The sequence below is a fragment of the Brassica rapa genome, chromosome A10 (genome assembly GCF_000309985.2).
Source record: "Brassica rapa cultivar Chiifu-401-42 chromosome A10, CAAS_Brap_v3.01, whole genome shotgun sequence".
Lineage (NCBI taxonomy): Eukaryota > Viridiplantae > Streptophyta > Magnoliopsida > Brassicales > Brassicaceae > Brassica > Brassica rapa.
Window position 1 is genome coordinate 16,455,333 of NC_024804.2, and position 20,981 is coordinate 16,476,313.

Below are 20,981 nucleotides of genomic sequence, written 5' to 3' on the forward strand. Positions count from 1 at the left end.
TTGATTGGTAAAATCATAAATCATTCATTGGATACAACGGATCCAGAGTCTTTCTTGAATATTTGGAGTTCCAGTAATCAAGGTTTTAACCAACGAATGATTTTGCTAGAAACTTAGAAACACATTCCTGAGAAAGCTTCCAGTTTGGAAACATAGATTGACAATTTTTGTCAGGAACACAAGAAACGGCCAAATCCAAAAAACAATGCTTACAGAACACACAAATCGATTCAAAGATAGAAAATAAAGTTAACAATTTTTTACACTTGTTTTTAAACACGATTCAGGTCGTCGTGGAAAGTCAAAATCATTTGCCAGATCCAGATCCAAACAAGTAACCTAGAGAAGATCCTCCACCTGGTGCAGCATGAACCTTCGTCGATGGTCGATCCTGTTTATCACACAAATAAATAAAGACCACATTTTTATCCTAATTATTAATAAACTCAAAAAGTATTATTATTACCGTGAGGAAGTTGCCACAGTTTTGTCCCTCTGTTCTCAAGTAATTATTAGGGCTTCCTCTTACACCTGCCGACATCTGTTTCTTCTCCTCCTCCGTCTTGTTTTTATCTCCGGTGGTAGTGTTTGTTGTGGAGGTGGTCGTGGGTTTGCCTCCAGCTCCGTTGGTGGTGGTTGTTGTTGTTGTGGTGGTGGTAAAGCTTGTGTTAACGGCGGGCTTGTTCGGTTTGGAAACTGACTCGCCGGATCCGAATAGGTAACCGAGAGAGCTCTCTCCTCCGCCGCTGTTAACTCCTCTAGCTTTCCCCATTTCCCGGCGAGTTAATTCTGCCCGCCGATATCTAACAATGTGTCAATGTGTAGAATTAGATTTTTTTTAATAAAAACAGATCTTTAATATATTTCGATACTTTTGAACCATTCAAGAGTTTAAATAATTACCCTTTTTCTGGTTTTGTTTGTCTTCTTCTTCTTCTACGATAGGCCGCACGTCAAGGCAGAGAAACAGAGGAACAAGGAGATAGATACACACATGCCCTTGTGTATTTATATACACGTGTAAGACAATGTGTGATGAGTAATACGCATGAGGTTATGGCCAGGGCACGTGTGGGGTTAAGACGTCGGTGCATGCCTCCTAAAAAAAGTTTACCGGTATTTTTCTGTTGTTTTGGTGTAAAGCCGTTTGTAACCATTTATGTTATTATTTATTCCAAATGGTTTTTTATGATTATATATTTTGACTGGTTCATATGATCCAAAGGCTGGAATCTCTATAATAACAATGACAGCCCACAAATTTATGTATATTATCTTATTCTAATCGATCTCTGTTCTCTCTAACATTCTGTACTATCACATGATTTGCATATCCTTAGTGAGTTTACAGCTAAGATGCAGAATGTACAGACAACAATTATGTTATCTACATTGACAAACAACATTTATAATATTTCTTTTATCAAGAAACATTAAAAATAAGCTCCTGAGATCTTAGCTAATAGCTACTCAGATACCATCCTTGCCTCTTCTTCAACCTCTCTTGCACCGTTGATATGGAAATAATATTCGGTTTGACGTATATGTTTTTTAATGGGGTTTCATTTACCTAGTGAAAATATACAATGTTAAAGTCCATGAATATCAAACATGAGTTTATGAAGATTAGTCTCATCTACAATATCTCGAACCGGTTTTTTGGGAAAAGTTTTAGAGTATCTTGGCAAGGTCAAGGTGACAGAGTTACTCTCCCTAGCTGGCTTGAAGTCTCTCGACTCTCTCCAACAGATGAGGAGCTTTTTCACTCGTTCGGTTTGGTGATTTGAACCAAATCCAACATATCAAATATAGAAAAGCCCACGGTACTTTCTCATGAGATTTGGCCCGTAATTCTCTAATAGGAAACAACAAAACTAAAGTATTAATAGTCGGTGTATTTAAAATTTCCAAAAAATAGATATCAAAGAATAAGATTTTTGATGAAATTAGTTAAACTATAACTCATACACGAACCTGATCAGAAAAGGATTAGAGATTTTAAAACGTGATTCTTTCCTTTTCCAGATTAGTTATGCGAATTTTTTTAAACGGTTTAGATCATTAAAAGAAAATAAAGTAGAAAGGAAAAAGGAAAAAGGAAAAATAGGATCCGTAAAACCTTATATAAGGAAGGCTAAGGTATTCTATTTTGTTTCATTCACACATTCATCAAAGCTTTCTCATTCAGCTAGTTTAAGATTTTGCTTCCAAAACGTTCTCTCTTCGATCATATTGTAATGAGGATGATGAGTTTCCTGTTTGCGATGATGATGAGCTTCGTGGTTCTCTCGGGTTGCTGCTCAGCGAAGGTCTATAAAGTGGGAGACTTCGAGGGATGGATTGCAAAAGACGACGTCTATTACGCTTGGGCCGAGACCGACCATAAGGAGTTCCACGTTGGAGATTCTCTGGTCTTTGAATATGATCCCATCATCAACGACGTGACTCATGTTTCCGGCGCTTTGGAATACGAGTTTTGCGACTATTCTTCTCCTAAAGTTGTCTACAACACAGGTCACGATGTTGTGACTCTCACAGAACCAGGCTTTCACTATTTCATCACCTCGAATCAAGCTCAGTGCGTATTGGGACAGAAGCTTGAGGTTCTTGTCATCCATGACCCGTCACGTCCTGTTCCTCCACCACCACCGAGCAAGATCCTTCCTGTCGGAGATATGTACAAGGTCGGAGGAGACTCAGAAGGATGGAAAGTCTACGATAGTGACTTCTATAACAAGTGGAGTGAGGAGAAGCAGTTTCATGTTGGAGATACTCTGCTTTTCAAATACGACAACGAAGTCAGCGACGTGTATGAAATCAACGGTGATCTAGAATTCATGACGTGCGATCCAACGTCTCCTGTAGCTGTGCACAAGACAGGTCACGATCTTGTTAGGCTTACGGAACCGGGAGTTCATTATTTCATAACCTCACATTCGGGTTCTTGTGAAGCTGGGCTTAAACTTCGAGTGATGGTGGGACCACAATCCAAAGCTGTTGCTTTCTCTAATTTTCCCAAGAAGGTGGACTTGTCAGCTTCGGAGCGCCTCAACAACTGGTTGAAGACTTTCAAACCCCAGCCCTCTCATTAAACCATTCGTTTTTCTTAATTTGATTTGATTATTTGTAACCAGTTTGGAGTTATTGTTGTTTCTTTCTCTCGTCTACTTTAGCTTCTTTTAGTGCTTTGTTTCGTTGTCTATCACAATCGTTGTAGAGTTTATGAGTGTTCAATAAACTATATGTCTTTTGTTGCCTTCATAATGGAATCCAAGTAGAGAAACGATATTAACATGAGAGTACTTCATTGATGAACTCTTCTCCATTCCCCTTTGAATCCTTCAAGATTTTTACTGCAACATCTGTACCGCTTCCATCGGGTAGTTTTCCTTTATAGACTGTTCCAAATCCTCCTTTCCCGAGAACATGAGAGAATGAGTTTGTCATCTTCTTGACTTTGGCATAACTGTATCGTTTCAACATTACGATTGCTTCAATGTTTTTGCCGCTCCAATCACTCTTTCTTCTAGCATTCTTTGCTCTCAGTACTATTGTACTCGCAACAATAGTGATCATCACAAGTAAAGCTGTTGAGATTCCTGTAAGAAGAACAAGGCAAGAAACTTATGTTTTCATGTGCACGAGTAAGATAAAGAGTATTGTAACATGATGGTTAGAGCGAGCGAAGGGTGTTACCGAGTATGACTTTTAACTTCAGTGCAGGATTATCTTTAATGAATCAACACAAAATGAATATGGTTAACGAAGCCAAAACAAACAGTGAAGATATACATTAGAATATTTGTAGGACGAAGAAAACAAATAGCATACTTACGTTTTGCTCCTGTTGTAGTTTTCTTGGGGAGTCCACGAGTTTCATTTATCAAAGAAGACTCTGTCGTTGGGCTTTTGCTCATGCGTCTTCAACGTTAATATGTACATATATCAGTTTTCAAGCAAAATTATGCGTGTGAAAATGCATTATCGACTGGGTGTATATAATATTCATATATCAAAAAAGAAAAAAATATATCAGTAATCAAACCATTACATAAGTTAAGGCAAAAAATGTTGTGCAGTACCGGTGAAACACTTGTATAGTATTCAAATTTTTTGAAAAAACTAATGTAAATATAAGCTTCCAAAAAAAAATTTATACCTCCAAATTTATATTAAAATAATTTACATAGATATAACCACAAGCTTCCAAAATCTCAAAGTCGGTCTTGATATTGTGTGGAATAGCATAAACTAAGTAATAATATGCGCCTTACGTGGAGTTTTATAAAATATTTTTAAATAATAACAAAAAATATGTAAAATATATTTTAATTATTTAATCAAACTAAAATTGTATAAATATTTATTTTTTATCAATTAAAGTATAATATATATATATCTAAAATTTCAAAATTAAAATATTTTTATATGGTATATAGTTTAAATTAAATAATATTAAAATAGATATATATATATATATATATAATTAATATGAATTTTTATTAAATAAAACTTTTTATTCATATGGTTTTCTGATCATTTGTATATTGCTATAACAAAAAGTTTAAATTATTGATCACATAGTTTTTAATGTGAAACTTATAACAGTTTTAGTAATTTATAGTGGTTTTAAACTAATTCATATATATTTAAAAAGAATTTTCTTGTTATAATTATTTGTTTACAAATAATTTATTTTATTTGTGAAAATTGAAAAGTAACTCGATATATTTTAGTTTTTGCAAGATTTTCATATATAAATTATGATATTTATGTAAATAAAAAGTATGATTATATTTATATACAAATTATATTTCTCTAAATATTTTAGTCATAATTCTAAAAAATAAAAGTTAAGAAACCATTTTGTAAATTTAAAATATGCTTCTATAATAAAGAAATGATATTTTCAAATAAAAAAGGATTGGAGTAAATTTTTCTTTATTAGAACTTTTCAAATAAAAAATAGCAATAGGTCGGAAATGTTCTATGAGTATCAGATGTTTGTCACCAAATGTACAATTCCTCGTACGATATGACACTGTTGGGTCTAACCTTTTCACGAATTTGTCTTTGGAAATGTTGTTTCTAAAATGCATTATACTAACTACTAAGTTGAACTGGAGCAAACTTATGTCTTAACTTTTATTTGGTCTAATATATATATATATATATACTAGACTTGGATGGTTAGGACCTAGACTCGTTTTGACATCTGTTTACATATATACATTCACTATGGATTGGTGGTTTGGTTTAAGACCATCTTTAACCCTATTACCCCTAATGGGTTTCTTAGTAACTTTTAATTAATAAAACTAATCAAATAACTTTAGTTAAGAAACTCCTATTTTAGTCGGTTTATTGGGAGTTTCTTAACTAGAGGTTCTTAAAAAAAATATTAAATATTTTTTTCAATATAAAATTTATTTATTAAATAAAATATATTAAAAGATAACATTTAAAACATAAATAAAAAAAATTAAAATTAAAATTAGTACAGTAATCAAAAATAATTTAAAAAAATATCTGAGCTTGGTAGTTGTCTCAGTCACGTCCAAATCGACTCCGTAAATGTTCAACCAAATCGGCTTTAAGTTGTTGATGGGTATGTGGATCACAAATTGCAGTTCGAACACCCATCATATTGGCGATATTTGTAGACATTTCTGAAGAAAAATCGAGATCGACATGTGAAGTTCTGGTGTTTTTTCCTTGTTGAAACTCTGAAACATTAAAATGAGTATATCCATCTCGTTCGTGGATCGGTGGTGGAGGCTCCGTCGGAGAGTTTCGATCGATCAACGGTTCGCTTCTCTTCGCACGACTGAGAACACGAGAGAGAGAGGAGAGAGAGGAGAGAAGAAATTATAAAAAAAAAATACAGAACCATATACTTTAGCCTAACTGCTGACACGTGCCTCATATAACCGATCATATAGTCGGTCACAAAAGTCTCCTCTTTAGGATCGATAACAGCATATTTAATTTGTTTTTATTTATTTAATTGAGTCATTTTATGTATAATTCCACTAAGGACCGCCCGTTAAAGATGGTCTAAGATAGGAGTACATGTCAAGCTATGTCAATGTCTTTGACTTTGTAAAACAAGATAATATAAAATACAAACTGGTTTAGAGTTGCAAAAAATAAAATAAAATACCAAATGGCTTGAAAGTATTAAGTTTTTGGTCAAGATTGGAGGCGTACCGCGTACAGCCTTGTGGTGTTCGACGGAATCGACCCCACCACAAGATAAAGATCGGTTATAGATTGAGACAACAAAAAAAAATGGAATGGAAGATTATTTAGGAGAATTACCTGGTGGGGATTGGAGTGAAGGAAGGGCAAAACGTGATGACGTAGTCGGTGGAGCCTGTGCATGCCAAATAGTTGTTGTCACCATCGTCGAAAGTAGTAGCTTGTGGACACGGAACCTTGAAGCTTTGCGAAAAAGAAGACGTCATGCAATTTGATGTTCCGCACGGGTTAGTGCAGGCGATTGGCCTTTCCTCGGCATCGAGCACCATAAGGTCATACGGACAAGCCTGGTTCAGGTTAACGACATCGCAATCCACCCTGGAGCATACTTTACCGTAGTCAAGACCGTAGTCAAGACCGTAGTAAATTCTCTGTGGGACCACCAGCACTGGGAGGTTGTAACCGTAGACGACATTGACGCGGTACAAGTCAACAGTCTCGTTATTTAGGAGAAACTGCGCTAAAGTGGTATTCCTTGGGGATTCGCCGGACTCGGCGCATTCGATTTCACCGGAGCCGCAGTCTCCCGTAGCGCACGAAAATTTGCCTGTTGAGTTTCTCGAGCAGAGAGTTCGACCCCATATCGCACCTGACCCTAACGGCGACGCGAGGATAACACGCGACTCTCCTTTCTCTAAAGCAAATCCAGTGGTGCCGATATCATCAAAAGAGTTGGAGAATCCAGGCCACACGGTGTAATCGCATTTGTTCTCTATGGTTATGTTCTTCGACGTGACTCCTACCAACACAAAAAGGAGGTGAAAAAAAAAACAAAAAAGACGAACTCGATATACCTTTGCCAGAGGAAAATCCTTACCGGAGACGAACAAATGGGAAGCAATGATGAAGATTAATGACAATCTCTTATTCATTTCCTCAAGCGATAAGAAAATGATAACAAAAAGGAGGGAGAAGAGGAATTAAAATATTAATTTAGCATCTGATTATAATACACATTTATATCTCAATGGCCAATGAAGAATAGTATTGCTTCTTTTGGTTGATGATTGACTATAGTAGAAACTAGAAAGGAGATTTTCTCTGAAAAAAACAAGTATATACTTCTATTGTTGGAATGAATGGGCTTAGGGTTCTAGAGAAAGTGAAAGGGAACTCCACTAGAAATGAATACAAAAGCAAGCCCAACTGTCTTTTTGAGCTTCTTTAGTTTTATTGGCCTGTTATTCGCTACAATTCTAGTGTTTTTTTCTTTTATGTATTTTAGTTTGTTTTCTATACATTTTGAAAACGGAAAAATCGAAAGTATATCAAGTTTTTAGCGCAACCTTTCCGGAATTACTCTTCTTTTTTTCTCAACGTTTCCTAAATTTCTTCCTCTTTATTCTTCTTTTAGTTTCTGATAAATAAACCCAAAAAGAGAATAAAAAGTTTCCAAAAACTCTGACAAAGGAGGTAACCCCCAAGACTTGAAAGAATTGCGAGAGCCCATGACTATTCAAGGACCATCATCATGGTCTTGATCGTGTCCATCATCATCCTACGGACGAGATTTTCTCGTTGACTTAGATTTTATAAGTGACGTTGAAGGATGGCAATGGACATGTGAAGTACTGAAGGAACCCCTAACTTTTACATCTGAATTTCCCTGCTACATTTAAGAAATATACTTTTTATAATTATTTTTTTAGAATAATACATTTTATTTTATGACTATGGATAAAATAAATAAAAGACTGACAACACTTTTTAAAAGAGTAACTTAAATTTTCTACGTCAGTTGAAGATAAGATGGAGGATAATAACTAGTAAGAAAATGACATACTATCTTATGTTTTTTATTTTACAATTTAAATTAGCGTCAACACTTACAATCATCTAATATCTCATTAGTGAGCTTAAACTTTTTTGAATGGCTTGATATATCAATGTAAGAGTTGAATCTTTTTGTACCTAAAATTTTATCACTGCATAACTTTTTTGGAGTTAAATATAAATGTCTCAGTGATGAAGAAAATTAATAAGAGAAAGAGTCTCGTCACTTTGGCTGAGAATTATGGTGATTACGTGTTTTTCATGCTCTCAGTTCTTCGGCGTTTTCATTTATTTATTTCTGGTACTATGTTTCCATTTCGCTCACATGTTGTAAATTAAAACTTTTCGGAAATTAAATGAGTTAACTAATTGAGAAGATATTTTCAAAAAAAAAAAAAAACTAATTGAGAAGATGAATTAAAGAAGTTCCAAAGGTACAGCAACTTGTGCGACGCTTTTTAATTTGCTTGTGGATGCAGATAAAAAGGGAAAGCCCATATGATTGGAACAACTTGACGAATATATTCATTATTTTTAAACAATATCGAGGAGTCTAAGCTTTATTATGTGGTCAATGTATATTATTCACTGTTATATGGATTACTTAAACCACAAATGAAGGTGAATGTCTTAATGGTCTATCATGTCCACAGAACGATGTCTAGATAGATACGCAATTATTTTTTTAACCGTAACCTTAGTTGGTGTATAGAGTAAAGATTCCTTTTCAAAAAAAAAATCCATACTAATTAAAAACTCGTGATGTCGATTACAACACATACGGCATACATGTTAAACAGATCAAATCCCAGCAAACAAAATCAAATCGCAAAAGTGAAAAGATTCCTATAATCATTCTAGAATCCTTCATAGTCTCATAGACAGATAAATGTAGATATACACATCGTTGGTTTAGTTTTAATATTTAACATAATCTTGGTAGTTAACGAGCAATATATCATGCTTTGATTTTAGTACTTGCCAATGAGGCATACTTCGTAAAAAGAGTTCGGTAGTGGTGGGTGGGCAGATTAGGATTATATGCTTAGGGAGTATCAAAGTGATTATGTTTTTTAATTAACCATCCCCTCATCAAAACAACTTCAGTGCTGGCTCGTATTTTAACCAACTTCTTCATATTATAAAAATCTGAGTATATACGAAGGAAGCACCATGTTGCCATGTGCATGCATATGATGAGAACTACTCTCTAATACATTAAAACTTAATTTACTTGCCAAAACTGAATGCTATGATTTGGTAATTTTGTTTCTTGATTTTTCTTATTTTCCTTTTTAACCCATCCACCATAACATTAATAACGTACCTAATAGCAATAGCTTGTTTCAAGTTCCAACCAATGTTTGATAAATCTTTTAGCAAATATTTTTGCTGGACCATGTACATGTGAGTTTATATTTCTATAACAAAATCAAAACCGAAAGGTCAATATTAATAGTTATAAGTCTTTGTCACTCACATATTGGTCCAGACTCCAGATCACAAATATACATTGGAAAACATTTATAATAAAGTGATTGGCTAAAATATTTCTTTAACATTGATCGTATATGAATTTCAGGTGTATAATAATATTTTATTTCATGTAGCTATTTTATTTTGTTGATTATAATTACATGACGTGAAACTGAATCAAGTTTTAGGTTTATTAGACAATCAAGTGAATATGATCAATATCTATATAATAAAAGAATAGTTGAAAAAAAAATTAGTTGGATGTCAAACATCCTCCAATTTACTTTTGGTATCTGACATGTTTTGGTAACTTCGTATTTCATTTCATGTCATGTATTATTTCGTATAACAAATGACCTTTAGCTCTAAATTACAACTATATTGTTAATTTGTTATACCCTTCTATAACTTTGAAAATAATCTGGGAGCAGCCCATGCACAATTATATATGAACAGTTTAGCTAGAATAAGGTGAGGAAAATTCACGAATTATTATCTTAGGTCCATGATTAAATTAGTGTTTATCTTCTTTTGTAATACTTGCAAACACTAGCCTTTCTTTTTTCGGAAAATAAATATAAATACTTGGCGATGTCTATTGCATATATAAGTTCAATTGTAAGTTGACCTAATTAATGTGTGGTCGAAAGATTGCTTACAAGTTATGACTAACCACTAAGTAATGCCTAAAAAGTTAGGGATATATATTTAATAAATTGCCTCACGAATCGCATTTCTATGGGAGAATTTATGACTTTGTCTGCCTCTTTGCATACACATATATGACGATATTAATCAATTTTCCGTAGTATTTAGCTATAACTATTTCGTGTGCATTATTTTTAGTAAGTACACCTTCCTAATTCATTAACTTAGTTGAGGTTTGGCTTTATCTGAAACTTATTATGAGATTTGTTTTATTTGAAATTAAACACTACCACTAATATATAGGAATAACACACTAATATATTGTGCCAATTGTTTCCCACTACCTTTTGTCTTCAATTCGTAAGTTTTTCCTTATCTAAGCAATTTTTTCTTCTTATGTCTAAAAATACAATCTAAATACTTAAGCACACATGACATGTACGTCAAACATTCATATGGATGAATGATGATTGTGCTGTTTAATCGTTGTTATATCATGCATGACTTGATGAAATTTAGCTGATTCTATGTGAATGGATCCAATATACAAATTTTACATGATGTCATAGTCGCGCGTATACGTGGCGTGATTGAATTGTGGTGTGCATGTACCGATTTGGGGTTAAAGGTCAATGCAAAAAGTCAACTTGGCAAAAGCACATTACCAAAACAAGGTCCGTATCCTTTGTCACACATTCTCAAGTTTCTAAAACACCTCAAGATCTTTGGGAACGAAAATATCTTTCTAAGTTCAAGTAATTTTACGTGTGTATACATTTTAATAACGAGAAGATCAAGTACACCAGCTCAAAGATGATTAATTATCTCATTTTGTTTGTATGGTACTCCCTCCGTTTTTTAATATAAGTCGTTTTAGAGAAACTTTTTTGTTCCAAATTATATGTCGTTTTCGGTTTTCTATGTAAAATTTATTAATAGTTAATGTTGTATGACCAATGGTAATATATCTTCTATTTTTCTATTGGTTGAATTGTGGTTAGGTAAATAATTAATGATGTTTTTGCTTAGAAAATATAAAAAGTTAATGATTTTCTTAATTTGCGTGCATAGCTGTAAAACGACTTATATTAAAAAAACGGAGGGAGTATAGAAAATGTTTTAAAGTGACATTTTTACAATATTATCAATAGATCGATGCATGTATATATCATATAGAATAGAATGCAATATGAATACATTTGTAGTTATTTTGATACATGCCTTTCCATATGTTTTTACTTTTTAGAGATTATAAACTTATAGAAAATTGATATTAATGTTCGGTTAATTCACTATTCTTCTAAGTAAGTTTATAACACTGTATCATTCATATACATATGGTTTACAAGTGAGTGAAGTTTTATTTCAAAAATTGTTGGGTCATTCAATATCATATCTTCAATATCTTTATTATTCTATGATTTTTTTTTATTATTCTCTAATTTTGTTATTGCGATTACATAAGTTTCAATTTTAATACCAATAAATGGAAGTATTAATTTCGAGATAGGGAATATCATACTCTACTTAGAAACCTAATCAATTGGGGTACAGTGAATTTTTGTCTCTCCAGACGTTAATACACATAATGTATTGACGATTATTTACTTAATTATTCTCTAGATTGTTATCTCATACAAGCCATCCAATCTCTTTGATACATTGTTGTTCCTTAACTAGGTTTGGAGTGACTCTAGCCCACATGGTCATGCTGGACTATACCATACACCACATAATCCAGTGTTGGAGATGCAATACTCGTATGAAGTGCACATAGGTTTTGGTGGCTACCTTTATTTATGTGAGTCTGAAGATTTGATCATGAAAACTACCGAATTTCTAATTCAAAGCTCCATGTTATCTCTCTTTTTTTTTTTTTATATCTTAACCTAGTTCTATAGTATTTATTTTATTTATCGTTTTTTTATTTTAGTAACAGTCTTTCAAATCGTCAAACAATAGTTTTCTTAAAAAACAAAAAAAAAAGGTTACAAAAGAAATTAAATTCGTCCGGACCTTACTCTTCTCAGAACACAGGAGTACTAACTGCAGAACTTATGAAACTCGTATTCAGATATATATATATGCATTTGATACTCTGCATTTCAATTTCCAAGGAACCGAGTTAAATCAATAATATAAATAAGAAGAATCTTTTCTTTTGGACAAAAAATAAGAAGAATATTAAACACGCATGGTAACGACTAACGGGAGTGTATATGATGATGATGATTCATTCAAAACCCTCACTCATTGCCCATGTGCAGCATATTCCTTGGTTGCTTCCAACTTTCCAAGGCCACAAGCTAATTTTTTTCTTTAATTTCAAAACGATTAAATAAAAATTAAACCATTTTAATATAAAAATAAATAAGTATGATCAAACCCCACATTGGTCACAGCACATAGTTGAACAAAAGCACGTGATCCGCCAAAAAGGTGTTTAACGAGTACATGGCATGACGTAAACTCTCAAATCAATATGTCAGAATCTAAATAAAACAAAACCAAAAAGACATTATTCTAACCAGGGGCGAAGGCAGTAAGGGACTTATGTGTGCCCATGCACCCATAGTTTTGTCAATATTTACAATTTTGCAGGTAAATTACATATCTTCCAGCTAGCTTAAATGGTTAAATTCTTATTGTGCACCCCTAGACAATGAAGGTTCGACATCACATATGTCATATTTTTTTCCATTATGAATTATGCACCCATTAAAAAAAACTCCTAGCTTCGCCCCTGATTCTAACTCATAATTCAAAGCTTAAATTCCTCGAATTATATTTATGTTATTGTGAAACACAGCTAGCTACTGAATAATATTTTAGAATAATTAACTTAGTGCATATGTATATTTTATTGTAATAAATAGTTAGAATTGTCGAAATACCAGGAAACAAAATGATCAGTCTTTCAAAAGTATTAAAAAGCAAAGGTTGAGAGAGAGAAAGGTTGAGAGAGAAAGTAGATCTGATTGAGAGGTCCGGCGTCGGCCGGCGCGTGAGCGTGCGTGCCGTCGCCGGAGCCCCTCGTCCTTCGTTTTGTCTTCCTCGTTTTCGTCCTTCGTCCGGCTTCTCCTACGCGTCCTCCATCTATCGCCTTGTCAAAGCTCTGGTCCGGGCCTTTCCGCCGTCGTCATCTCCGCGAGTGTATCGGCTTTAGGGGTGGCGCTGCAACTGGAGTAATGACGCGATGGTGTGGAGGATGGGCGTGGTGAAGTCGGCTTTTTCGATTGGGTTTCTTCTCCGGGAGATGGAGGCTTCAAGAGCTCCATCGCCGCCGGCTTTGTTCCCGGGAGGCGGAGGCTCTCTTAGCTCTGCTGTCGCCGGTTTTAGTCTCCGGGGGGTGAAGGTGTTTCTGTGCCTTGCGTCGCCGGTTAGTGGATTTCTACTTCAGTTTTTTACGGTTTTTATTTATTTATTTATTTTTATTTTTATTTTTTTTGTTTTTTTTTGTGCGCGTCGGAGTACGATTGACGCTCTCCGGTGGAATTGGTGATGGTTTGTGCGAAGTCCTTTTCTCGGTGGTGGTGATTAATAGTGGCGGATGAGATTTCGTCTACGCGATTGGTGCTCTCCGATAATAGAACCTCCGTGTTGAAGGCTTTAGCTGTGAAGTTGGTGTGGAATGGTCGAGCGCGGGTGTGTCCCGGTCGATTGATCGATGGAGGTGTCATCGGGGGTTTGCTTGTTTCGGGGGTATCGCCGCGGCTCGTAGTGGTGGCTCACGGGAGCGGAGATGCTCGGTTCGGTTTCTGGTTGCTAGGGTTTCGGAGTTGGGCTTTTGGGCCTTTTTTTGTCTTTCTGTTGCCCTAGTTGGCTGGGCTTTGTAACTCTTTGTTGGGCTTGTCCCTTTATCTAATGAAATTGTTGACGGAAAAAAAAAATGATCAGTCTTCAGTTGACAAGAAAAATGATCAGTCTTCAAAAATAAGTATATTTCATTTTCAAGTATTGATTTATATTTTTGTGAAGCCCAAAGAAAAGCAAAAAAAAAAGCACTCTTTTGTAAGACCCACCAATCTAAGACCATGCAAGCTTTTCTTCCAGTGCACCAATCCAATCCACTTTCTTCCTAAACTATTAATTGTAGTTTTGTTATTGGCAATTAGTTTCCTTTTTATTTTATTTTTCTAATAGGATTTTCTCTTTATATATTTATTTGTTTGAAGATAAAAATTCTGATGTCTGTCTCTGACAAACTCCACATGCAGATGTAAAAGAGCACCAAAGACTTATGAGACCCACCCACATTATTTTGTCCACATGGATGTGTAAGGAAACCTCTTTTATTTTTTCATTTATTATTTTCTTTCCTTGTTCACTAATTATTATTTATAATGTTAGTAACTGTACCAGTAATTGTTATTTATTATGTTAGCAAACTGTACCATTTAATTTGTTTTCTTACAAATGAGTAGTAGATAGATTAACTAAAAACAGATATACATTTTAAATATTGTATGTATATACTCGATTGAATAAACCTGGATAAACCGAATAATAAAGAATTTTATCCAATTAGATGTCTTGTTAAAAAAAAAAAAATTTAGTTTGGTCTATGCTTTCATGTGCATCACTTTCATCAGAGATGCATAAAAAATAGATGCCTCATTATTTCCAAGCAGGGTTTTCAATGGTTCGTCATATTTTTTTAAAAATATATCAAATAATTCATTTACATTCTCTTACATGTATAAATCTACGGATACACACGTATACATGTGTACACGCATGTGTATATACCATCACATAACAGATGTTTATATATGCTTCTCCATATAATTGTAGAGAGAGAGCTCATTTGCCTTTTACAGATCCGTTTCTCTCAAACAACACAAACAGAAAAACCTCTTTCTTTCCCTTCTCTTCTTTCTTCTTCAAGGAACCCTCCAAGAGAACAAACACAGAGCAAACTAATTTCCTGTCTGGTCGTAACTTCACAAGTAGCTTTACCTTTTATCTCAGTATCGGGTTCTTGTTTGTCCTCTTGTCTCTTTTTCCTCTTCCTCTGAGACACAAACCAGAGGAGAAACCATAAGCTTGAAGGTTTTCAAGAACTGATATGAGATAATCCCACAGTTCCATTGTCCTTTTTAGAGTCAAAACCTTCTGAGACCAGAGCTAAAGAAGAAGATGTCGGCAAAGCTTTTGTACAACTTGTCAGATGAGAATCCAAATCTGAATAAACAGTTTGGATGTATGAATGGGATCTTTCAGGTGTTTTACCGGCAACATTATCCAGCGAGACGTGTTTCTGTCGCCGGAGATGAGCTCAAGTCTTTGCCTTCAGGTAACATTTCTCTCCCTTCTCTTTCTTTAAGTTTTCACTTGCAGTGTCCTGTCTCCATTAAAACCTGAAGAAAAAAGTTTTAGAGGAAACTTCTTCAACATGAGACGTTTTTGTATTCTAGTTTCTGACTAAGATCTTAAATCCAAGATTCAGGACCACAACCAAAGCTCTATAACATGACTTGTTATAGATGTTCATAGACTCTAAATTACCTATACTTATCTAGATGTGTGTATACCTAACACTACTAGGTATTAGTTAAAAGCTAGATTTGACTGGGGAGTTTTTTTTTTTTTGCAGGCAAAACAAGTGACAATGTCGGTGTTACCAACGGTTCAACGGACAAGAAGGAAACGGTAAGAATCTGTAAACTAGCAGAGAAATGATAATTTTTCATAGAAGAAAATTGATCTAAAAAGTGAATTTTACTGGAATTGCAGGAGAAGAGTAAGAAGAAGAAGGCTGCAAAGGAGAAACAGAAGGTTGTCTCCTCTGAATCCTCCTCGAGGCTGTCCTTTTCTTCTTCACCATGCTCCTCTAGCTTCTCGTCTGCAGATATCAGCACCACGACTTCTCAGTTTGAACAACCCATGAGTAATGGTGAGACTCCGGCAAGAGAACCGACCTACGGTTCGCCAAGGTGGGGCGGTTTAGTGATGTCGAGTGATTTAAGGGAGCTTGTGAGAAGCTCCATTCATAAAGAGACCAGAACCAGAGTTGAAGAAGAAGCCTTGTCTCAGCAGCCTAAATCAGCCAGAGCTAACGTGTCCCTTCTCAAAGAACTATCACCATCTCGGAGTTCTAATGAATGGAGTGAAGGACGGAGAGTTGTGAAGCTGAAAGACAGTCCTCGGTTCTCTTACGACGAGAGGGAGGCAAGAAAGACAGGCGCCAAGTTCAAAGAGACACCGAGGTTGTCATTAGACAGCAGATCTAATTCCTTTAGGAGCGCAAAGTCCAGTTGCTCACCAGAGCCGCAAGAGCTTGTAACGGGTCACAGAAGAACAACGTCGAGTGTTATTGCCAAGTTAATGGGTCTTGATGTCGTTTCAGACGAGCCTGTTACTGATCAGAGCAGAGAGAACCACTTCTGCGACTCTCCGAGGCCAGCTCCTAGAGTGGAAGCAGATCTACCAAGATCAAGAGGCTCTGACTCATTCAAGAAGATGATGCCTGCTGCCAAGTTTCCTGCCAAAACAGCTCCATGGACGCAAGCGGATGGTGCCAGGAACCAAGTCAAAGCAGCGGACGCTGCTGCAACGCTGACGGTTTACGGTGAGATACAGAAGAGGCTTTCGCAGCTTGAGTTCAAAAAGTCTGAGAAAGATCTCAGAGCTCTACAGCAGATACTCGAAGCAATGGAGAAGACGCAGCAGTTGATGAGCAAAGATGATGACAACAGTTCCTTGAGCTCAACCAACTTTATGCAGCCAAGTCCATCGTCCAAGAGTATCAGATCTTCCTCTATCGTCGTTATGAAAGCAGCATCTGCTCCAGTTTTCAAAGAGACAGGCAGCTCTAGCTCCACCTCTTCCTCGCCGCGGAGTGTTGCTTTACCAAATGTCAAGGTTTCAAACCAGAAGGGCACTACGAGGAAGCAGAGCGCCATGGATGTGACCCCAAGGCCTGCAACGAAAAACACTAGCACCAGACCGTTGCAGTCAAAGATCGAGATGGCCAAGTCAGGGAAGCCTAGTGTCAGCCCGAGAACACAGCCGAAGAAGCTCGGGTTCGAGAAGCAGTCTAGACCAACGTCTCCAAAACCAGAACCGAACAAGAACCAAAGACAACAACTTAGCAGGCAACAGACGGAATCCCCCTCCCCAAGAAGAAAGCCAGGGATGAAATCTCGCGGCTTGCAGCAGTCAGAAGACCGTTCAAGTGATGAAAGCAGTGACTTGAGGAGTCTAAGATCTGACAGCAACGTAAGCTCGGCTTCTAACTTTGACATTGAGGTTACAAGCAGACATAAATGTGACTTAACGGAGCAGCACACACCAAAACAAAGGGTATAAACTTTTCTCCTAAATGCAAATTCACTTCTTAGTTTATTTGCTAATACATGTTTCACCAATGCAGAGTCCAGAACTTGGAATGAGATCTCTGCCAAAGCCTCTGAAGATTACGGTGGAGCAGCCCAGCCCGGTTTCTATTCTTGATGTAGCCTTCGACGATGATGAGTCACCATCCCCTGTAAGGAAGATATCCATTGTCTTTAAAGGTCAGTAACTTCATTGGCATTAAAACAAAATATATTGTAAACTTTGAATTGTTTTAAGTTCTAACCTTTACTATTTCTCTTGCCACAGACGACGATCATATACGTTCTGAAGAGTCCCTGTGGATGAAGAAGCACAACAACTTATGTAGATCGATTGTGTGGCCTGAGAGTAACACGAGTCTAAATCAGCCTGATGCTGTACTTACTGAGAGTTTCATGGAAGAAGGTGCAGACCTAAGAAATGGTGACCGCAAGTACATCTCAGAGATACTGTCAGCATCAGGGCTTCTTAAGGACATCGACTACAGCATGCTAAGCATTCAGCTGCACCAAGCACACCTACCAATCAATCCGAGCCTTTTCTTTGTCCTGGAACAGAACAAGACAAGCAACGTCACACACAGAGGCAGAGGATTCGGACAACAGACGGCGAACCTGATAGGGAGAAGCAGGAGGAAGCTCGTGTTTGACACCGTCAACGAGATCTTAGCTCGCAAATTCGCAGCAGAAGGGTGTACCAAGCAGCCATACATAACATCATCCATCAGCCCGCTAATGAAAACAGACAAAAGCTCAAGAGGGAAAGAACTTCTGGAAGCTCTGTGTTCAGAGATTGATCGATTACAAGATAACTCAAACTGTATTTTGGACGAGGATGATGAAGACCTCATTTGGGAGGACCTGCAAAGCCAAGGCATGAACTGGAAGGAGATTGAAGGAGAGACACCGGGGTTAGTGTTAGACATAGAGAGGCTAATTTTCAAGGACTTGATAAGTGAAGTCGTGACAAGTGAGGTTGCAGCGTTTCCAGGAAATAAGCTCAGTGGGCAACCCAGGCAGCTTTTCCATTGCTAATATTGCCTACGTAGAAGTGTAAGAAGGATCTAATATCATCAATTTAAAGTGTAGAAAACATGTGATTTGTTGGTTCTCTGAACCCTTTCTTCTGATCTTTTCCTAATTGTTTATGTAAAGAATCAACTCAAGATAAAAGGTACATGATGTGTAATCCATTAAGTAAACTACTCTCTCTTCCAACAACTCTTAATTATCAACACTGCCACACTTGAAAGGAAATCAATTCTCGGTAGAAATGAGGATATTATATCTCCATTTGAATAGAATGATTCACCAGCACATGATTCTAAAGACCACACATCTTCCTCTAGTAGTTTGATTTGAGCCAGTAAAAAAAATATATCATTTTACTAACGAGTCACGTATTCAATTGCAAACTATCACTAAACTCAACAAGCAAATGGTATTACGCCTACAAATTCTAAGACCATCTCCAATCACACTCTATAATTTTCTCTATATTTCACTCTAAAATAGAGTAACTCTATTATAGAGTTGAATTTGCTCCAATGGTTCACTCTATAATAGAGTTACTCTATAATAGAGTGAAATATAGAGTATTTTTGTTTTTTCACTCTATATTTGGAGTAAAAAAATAGGATTACTCTATATTTCACTCTATTATAGAGTAACTCTATTATAGAGTGAACCATTGGAGCAAATTTAACTCTATAATAGAGTTACTCTATTTTAGTGTAAATTATAGAGGAAAAAATAGAGTGCCTTTGGAGATGCTCTAAGTCACAAAATACCTATTTTACATCTGTGTCAATGGTTTCGAGTTTCTCTTCGCGTTCCACCTTCTTCTCCCTCTTGTCTCCGTCCTCTAGAAACCAACCCTTATCTTCTAAGCTCTGCTTTATCGTCCAACACATAGAGGCCTTTCGAGTTCCAATCTTGAAACGGAGCAAAGCTCGTTGTGTTTTCTGTCCATCCTCCGTTCCACCTAATCTGCTCTCGTCGTTGATCATACCAGGTGGAGCATGTGCCTCAGGGGGTGGAATGTTCTTTTGTTTCTCAGGAACGTGGCCAATGCTATCTTCTTCATTTGTAGGCTCTGACGGGCAAAACACACGTGGCACGTCCTTCTCGCTGACCCAAACTGGTGCAGCAAGGAATGGATTACCCTCCGGTTCCTCTGCTGGCTCCTGAACATCCTCTTGTTCCATGGATTTCTGAACTTTTAATCTATCAACATCCAAAGACTGTTGCATACTCGGCAAAGACAGTCCATTTTCTTTGCTCTTCACCTCTCCTACTTTCTCAGTATTAGTCTCCTCAACCTCCTTAGACTTGGTTTCCGGAAAAGCAGGAAGCCAAACCGGAATATGCTCATCCGCCATCTCTCCTCCAATCCCAGAGAAGCTAGGAGCTCGTCTCTTCCCTTTCTTAAAAGGAAAACGAGGAAGAGAATAAACAAAGGGCATCTCCTCAGCTTCACCTGTATACCGAACAATATCCTTAACCACATCGGAGTCACCAAGACAACGCTCAACATCATGAGCACCGTTGAAACCCAATCCAGCTCCCAAATCCTCCAGCGCCTGAACAACATCCAAAGCATTACCTTCCCCTCTCCCAGCCATATTAGCATAAAACTGCGCCGTCCTCCCAACGCTTTGAATATACTGTATCACTACATCTGTCAGTCTCTCGAGCGCAGACTCTTGAAAAGAACTGAACCTCGCACCTTCCCGTGAATGCGAGTCCTGGAGAGTTCTGATCTCGACCCCTTCGCATATCTGCGCCACGGCCATTCTAGCGAGCGCATAGGCAAAGTCATTGCTTCCGCGTTGTGAATCTCTCCGTTGACTTCCACCCTCCCCGTCTCCATAGGTCATATTCAACAACAACCTTTATTAATACTTTGCAATGCGTAGCATGTAGAAGAACCATTCTCTTGAATCAAACTCAACGAAAAGCGCATTCCTTTGGAATCAAAAATCGTTTTTAATTCATTCTCCTCTCGCTACCTTAAACATGATAAATCAAAATTTGAGTTAGTATAAGAACACGTTTGCCTAAAGATCGATTCTTTCCCAAAGAGAACCAATTGATAACTATACTTGTACCCCGCAAAACCCTAGAATCGAATTCACGAGATAAGAGCGCGCCAATTGAAATGCTTACCGGAGAAGAAGCCTTCCCCATTGTTGAAACCCCAGAGAGCAAAGAAACCCAATCGAAGTGGAAAGGCGCCAAATTTTAGGGCACAGAATCAGCTTAAACCCCCACGATCCAAAGAGAGAGTAGTGAGAGTGAGAAGCAGATCACTAAAGGAAAGAGGCGATGATAACTTCACGACCGACCAGACATAGATCCCGTCACAAAGCTATGATATAACGACACGTGTAATCATGTAATAATGCATACACACTCCTAGCTCGAATTGTATTATTCTCATGATTACTGAAAACTCAGAGGCCCGGGAAGGGCCCAATTTAAAGA

General features: G+C 36.7%; 5 protein-coding genes across 13 annotated transcripts; 2 read left to right on the top strand and 3 right to left on the bottom strand.

Moving 5' to 3' along the window:
• Window positions 1–74: 74 nt before the first annotated feature.
• LOC103846396 (protein SPIRAL1-like 4) lies at window positions 75–1,044 on the bottom strand. 3 transcript variants are annotated; one of them, XM_033281659.1, is made up of 3 exons: window positions 904–1,044; window positions 467–813; window positions 75–391 (listed from the first exon to the last, which is right to left on the bottom strand). In XM_033281659.1, exons 2-3 carry the CDS (start codon window positions 770–772, stop codon window positions 308–310), a joined length of 390 nt encoding a protein of 129 aa, XP_033137550.1. In that variant the 5' UTR covers window positions 773–813; window positions 904–1,044; the 3' UTR covers window positions 75–307. The 3 variants fall into 3 exon arrangements, with proteins under 3 accessions (XP_033137550.1, XP_009121557.1, XP_033137549.1); XM_009123309.3 differs by having other exon boundaries at window positions 467–803; window positions 904–1,034; XM_033281658.1 differs by lacking the exon at window positions 904–1,044 and having other exon boundaries at window positions 467–853.
• A 1,093-nt stretch (window positions 1,045–2,137) lies between these two features.
• LOC103846399 lies at window positions 2,138–3,156 on the top strand. Its single transcript, XM_009123311.3, has one exon. It carries the CDS (start codon window positions 2,238–2,240, stop codon window positions 3,090–3,092), a length of 855 nt encoding a protein of 284 aa, XP_009121559.1. The 5' UTR covers window positions 2,138–2,237; the 3' UTR covers window positions 3,093–3,156.
• A 62-nt stretch (window positions 3,157–3,218) lies between these two features.
• LOC103846398 (PR5-like receptor kinase) lies at window positions 3,219–10,987 on the bottom strand. 3 transcript variants are annotated; one of them, XM_009123310.3, is made up of 5 exons: window positions 7,079–10,979; window positions 6,322–7,000; window positions 3,836–3,921; window positions 3,697–3,729; window positions 3,219–3,599 (listed from the first exon to the last, which is right to left on the bottom strand). In XM_009123310.3, the coding sequence occupies exons 1-5, from the start codon at window positions 7,131–7,133 to the stop codon at window positions 3,289–3,291; spliced, it is 1,164 nt and encodes a 387-aa protein (XP_009121558.1). In that variant the 5' UTR covers window positions 7,134–10,979; the 3' UTR covers window positions 3,219–3,288. The 3 variants fall into 3 exon arrangements, with proteins under 3 accessions (XP_009121558.1, XP_033137544.1, XP_033137545.1); XM_033281653.1 differs by having other exon boundaries at window positions 6,322–10,983; XM_033281654.1 differs by lacking the exons at window positions 3,219–3,599; window positions 3,697–3,729 and having other exon boundaries at window positions 3,874–5,827; window positions 6,322–10,987.
• Window positions 10,988–14,798: 3,811 nt separating this feature from the next.
• LOC103846400 (transcription initiation factor TFIID subunit 8) lies at window positions 14,799–20,900 on the bottom strand. 5 transcript variants are annotated; one of them, XR_004452309.1, is made up of 6 exons: window positions 20,664–20,899; window positions 19,286–20,506; window positions 18,111–18,536; window positions 17,910–18,044; window positions 17,741–17,792; window positions 17,383–17,645 (listed from the first exon to the last, which is right to left on the bottom strand). XR_004452309.1 is itself a non-coding variant. In XM_009123314.3 (3 exons), the coding sequence occupies exon 2, from the start codon at window positions 20,372–20,374 to the stop codon at window positions 19,286–19,288; it is 1,089 nt and encodes a 362-aa protein (XP_009121562.2). In that variant the 5' UTR covers window positions 20,375–20,506; window positions 20,664–20,900; the 3' UTR covers window positions 14,799–15,518. The 5 variants fall into 5 exon arrangements, 3 of the variants coding, with proteins under 3 accessions (XP_009121562.2, XP_009121560.2, XP_009121561.2); XR_004452308.1 differs by having other exon boundaries at window positions 17,741–18,044; XM_009123314.3 differs by lacking the exons at window positions 17,383–17,645; window positions 17,741–17,792; window positions 17,910–18,044; window positions 18,111–18,536 and adding an exon at window positions 14,799–15,518 and having other exon boundaries at window positions 20,664–20,900.
• LOC103846402 (protein LONGIFOLIA 1) lies at window positions 15,213–18,707 on the top strand. The gene is made up of 5 exons (XM_009123315.3): window positions 15,213–15,454; window positions 15,755–15,810; window positions 15,895–17,463; window positions 17,534–17,675; window positions 17,764–18,707. Exons 1-5 carry the CDS (start codon window positions 15,298–15,300, stop codon window positions 18,528–18,530), a joined length of 2,691 nt encoding a protein of 896 aa, XP_009121563.2. The 5' UTR covers window positions 15,213–15,297; the 3' UTR covers window positions 18,531–18,707.
• Window positions 20,901–20,981: the final 81 nt, after the last annotated feature.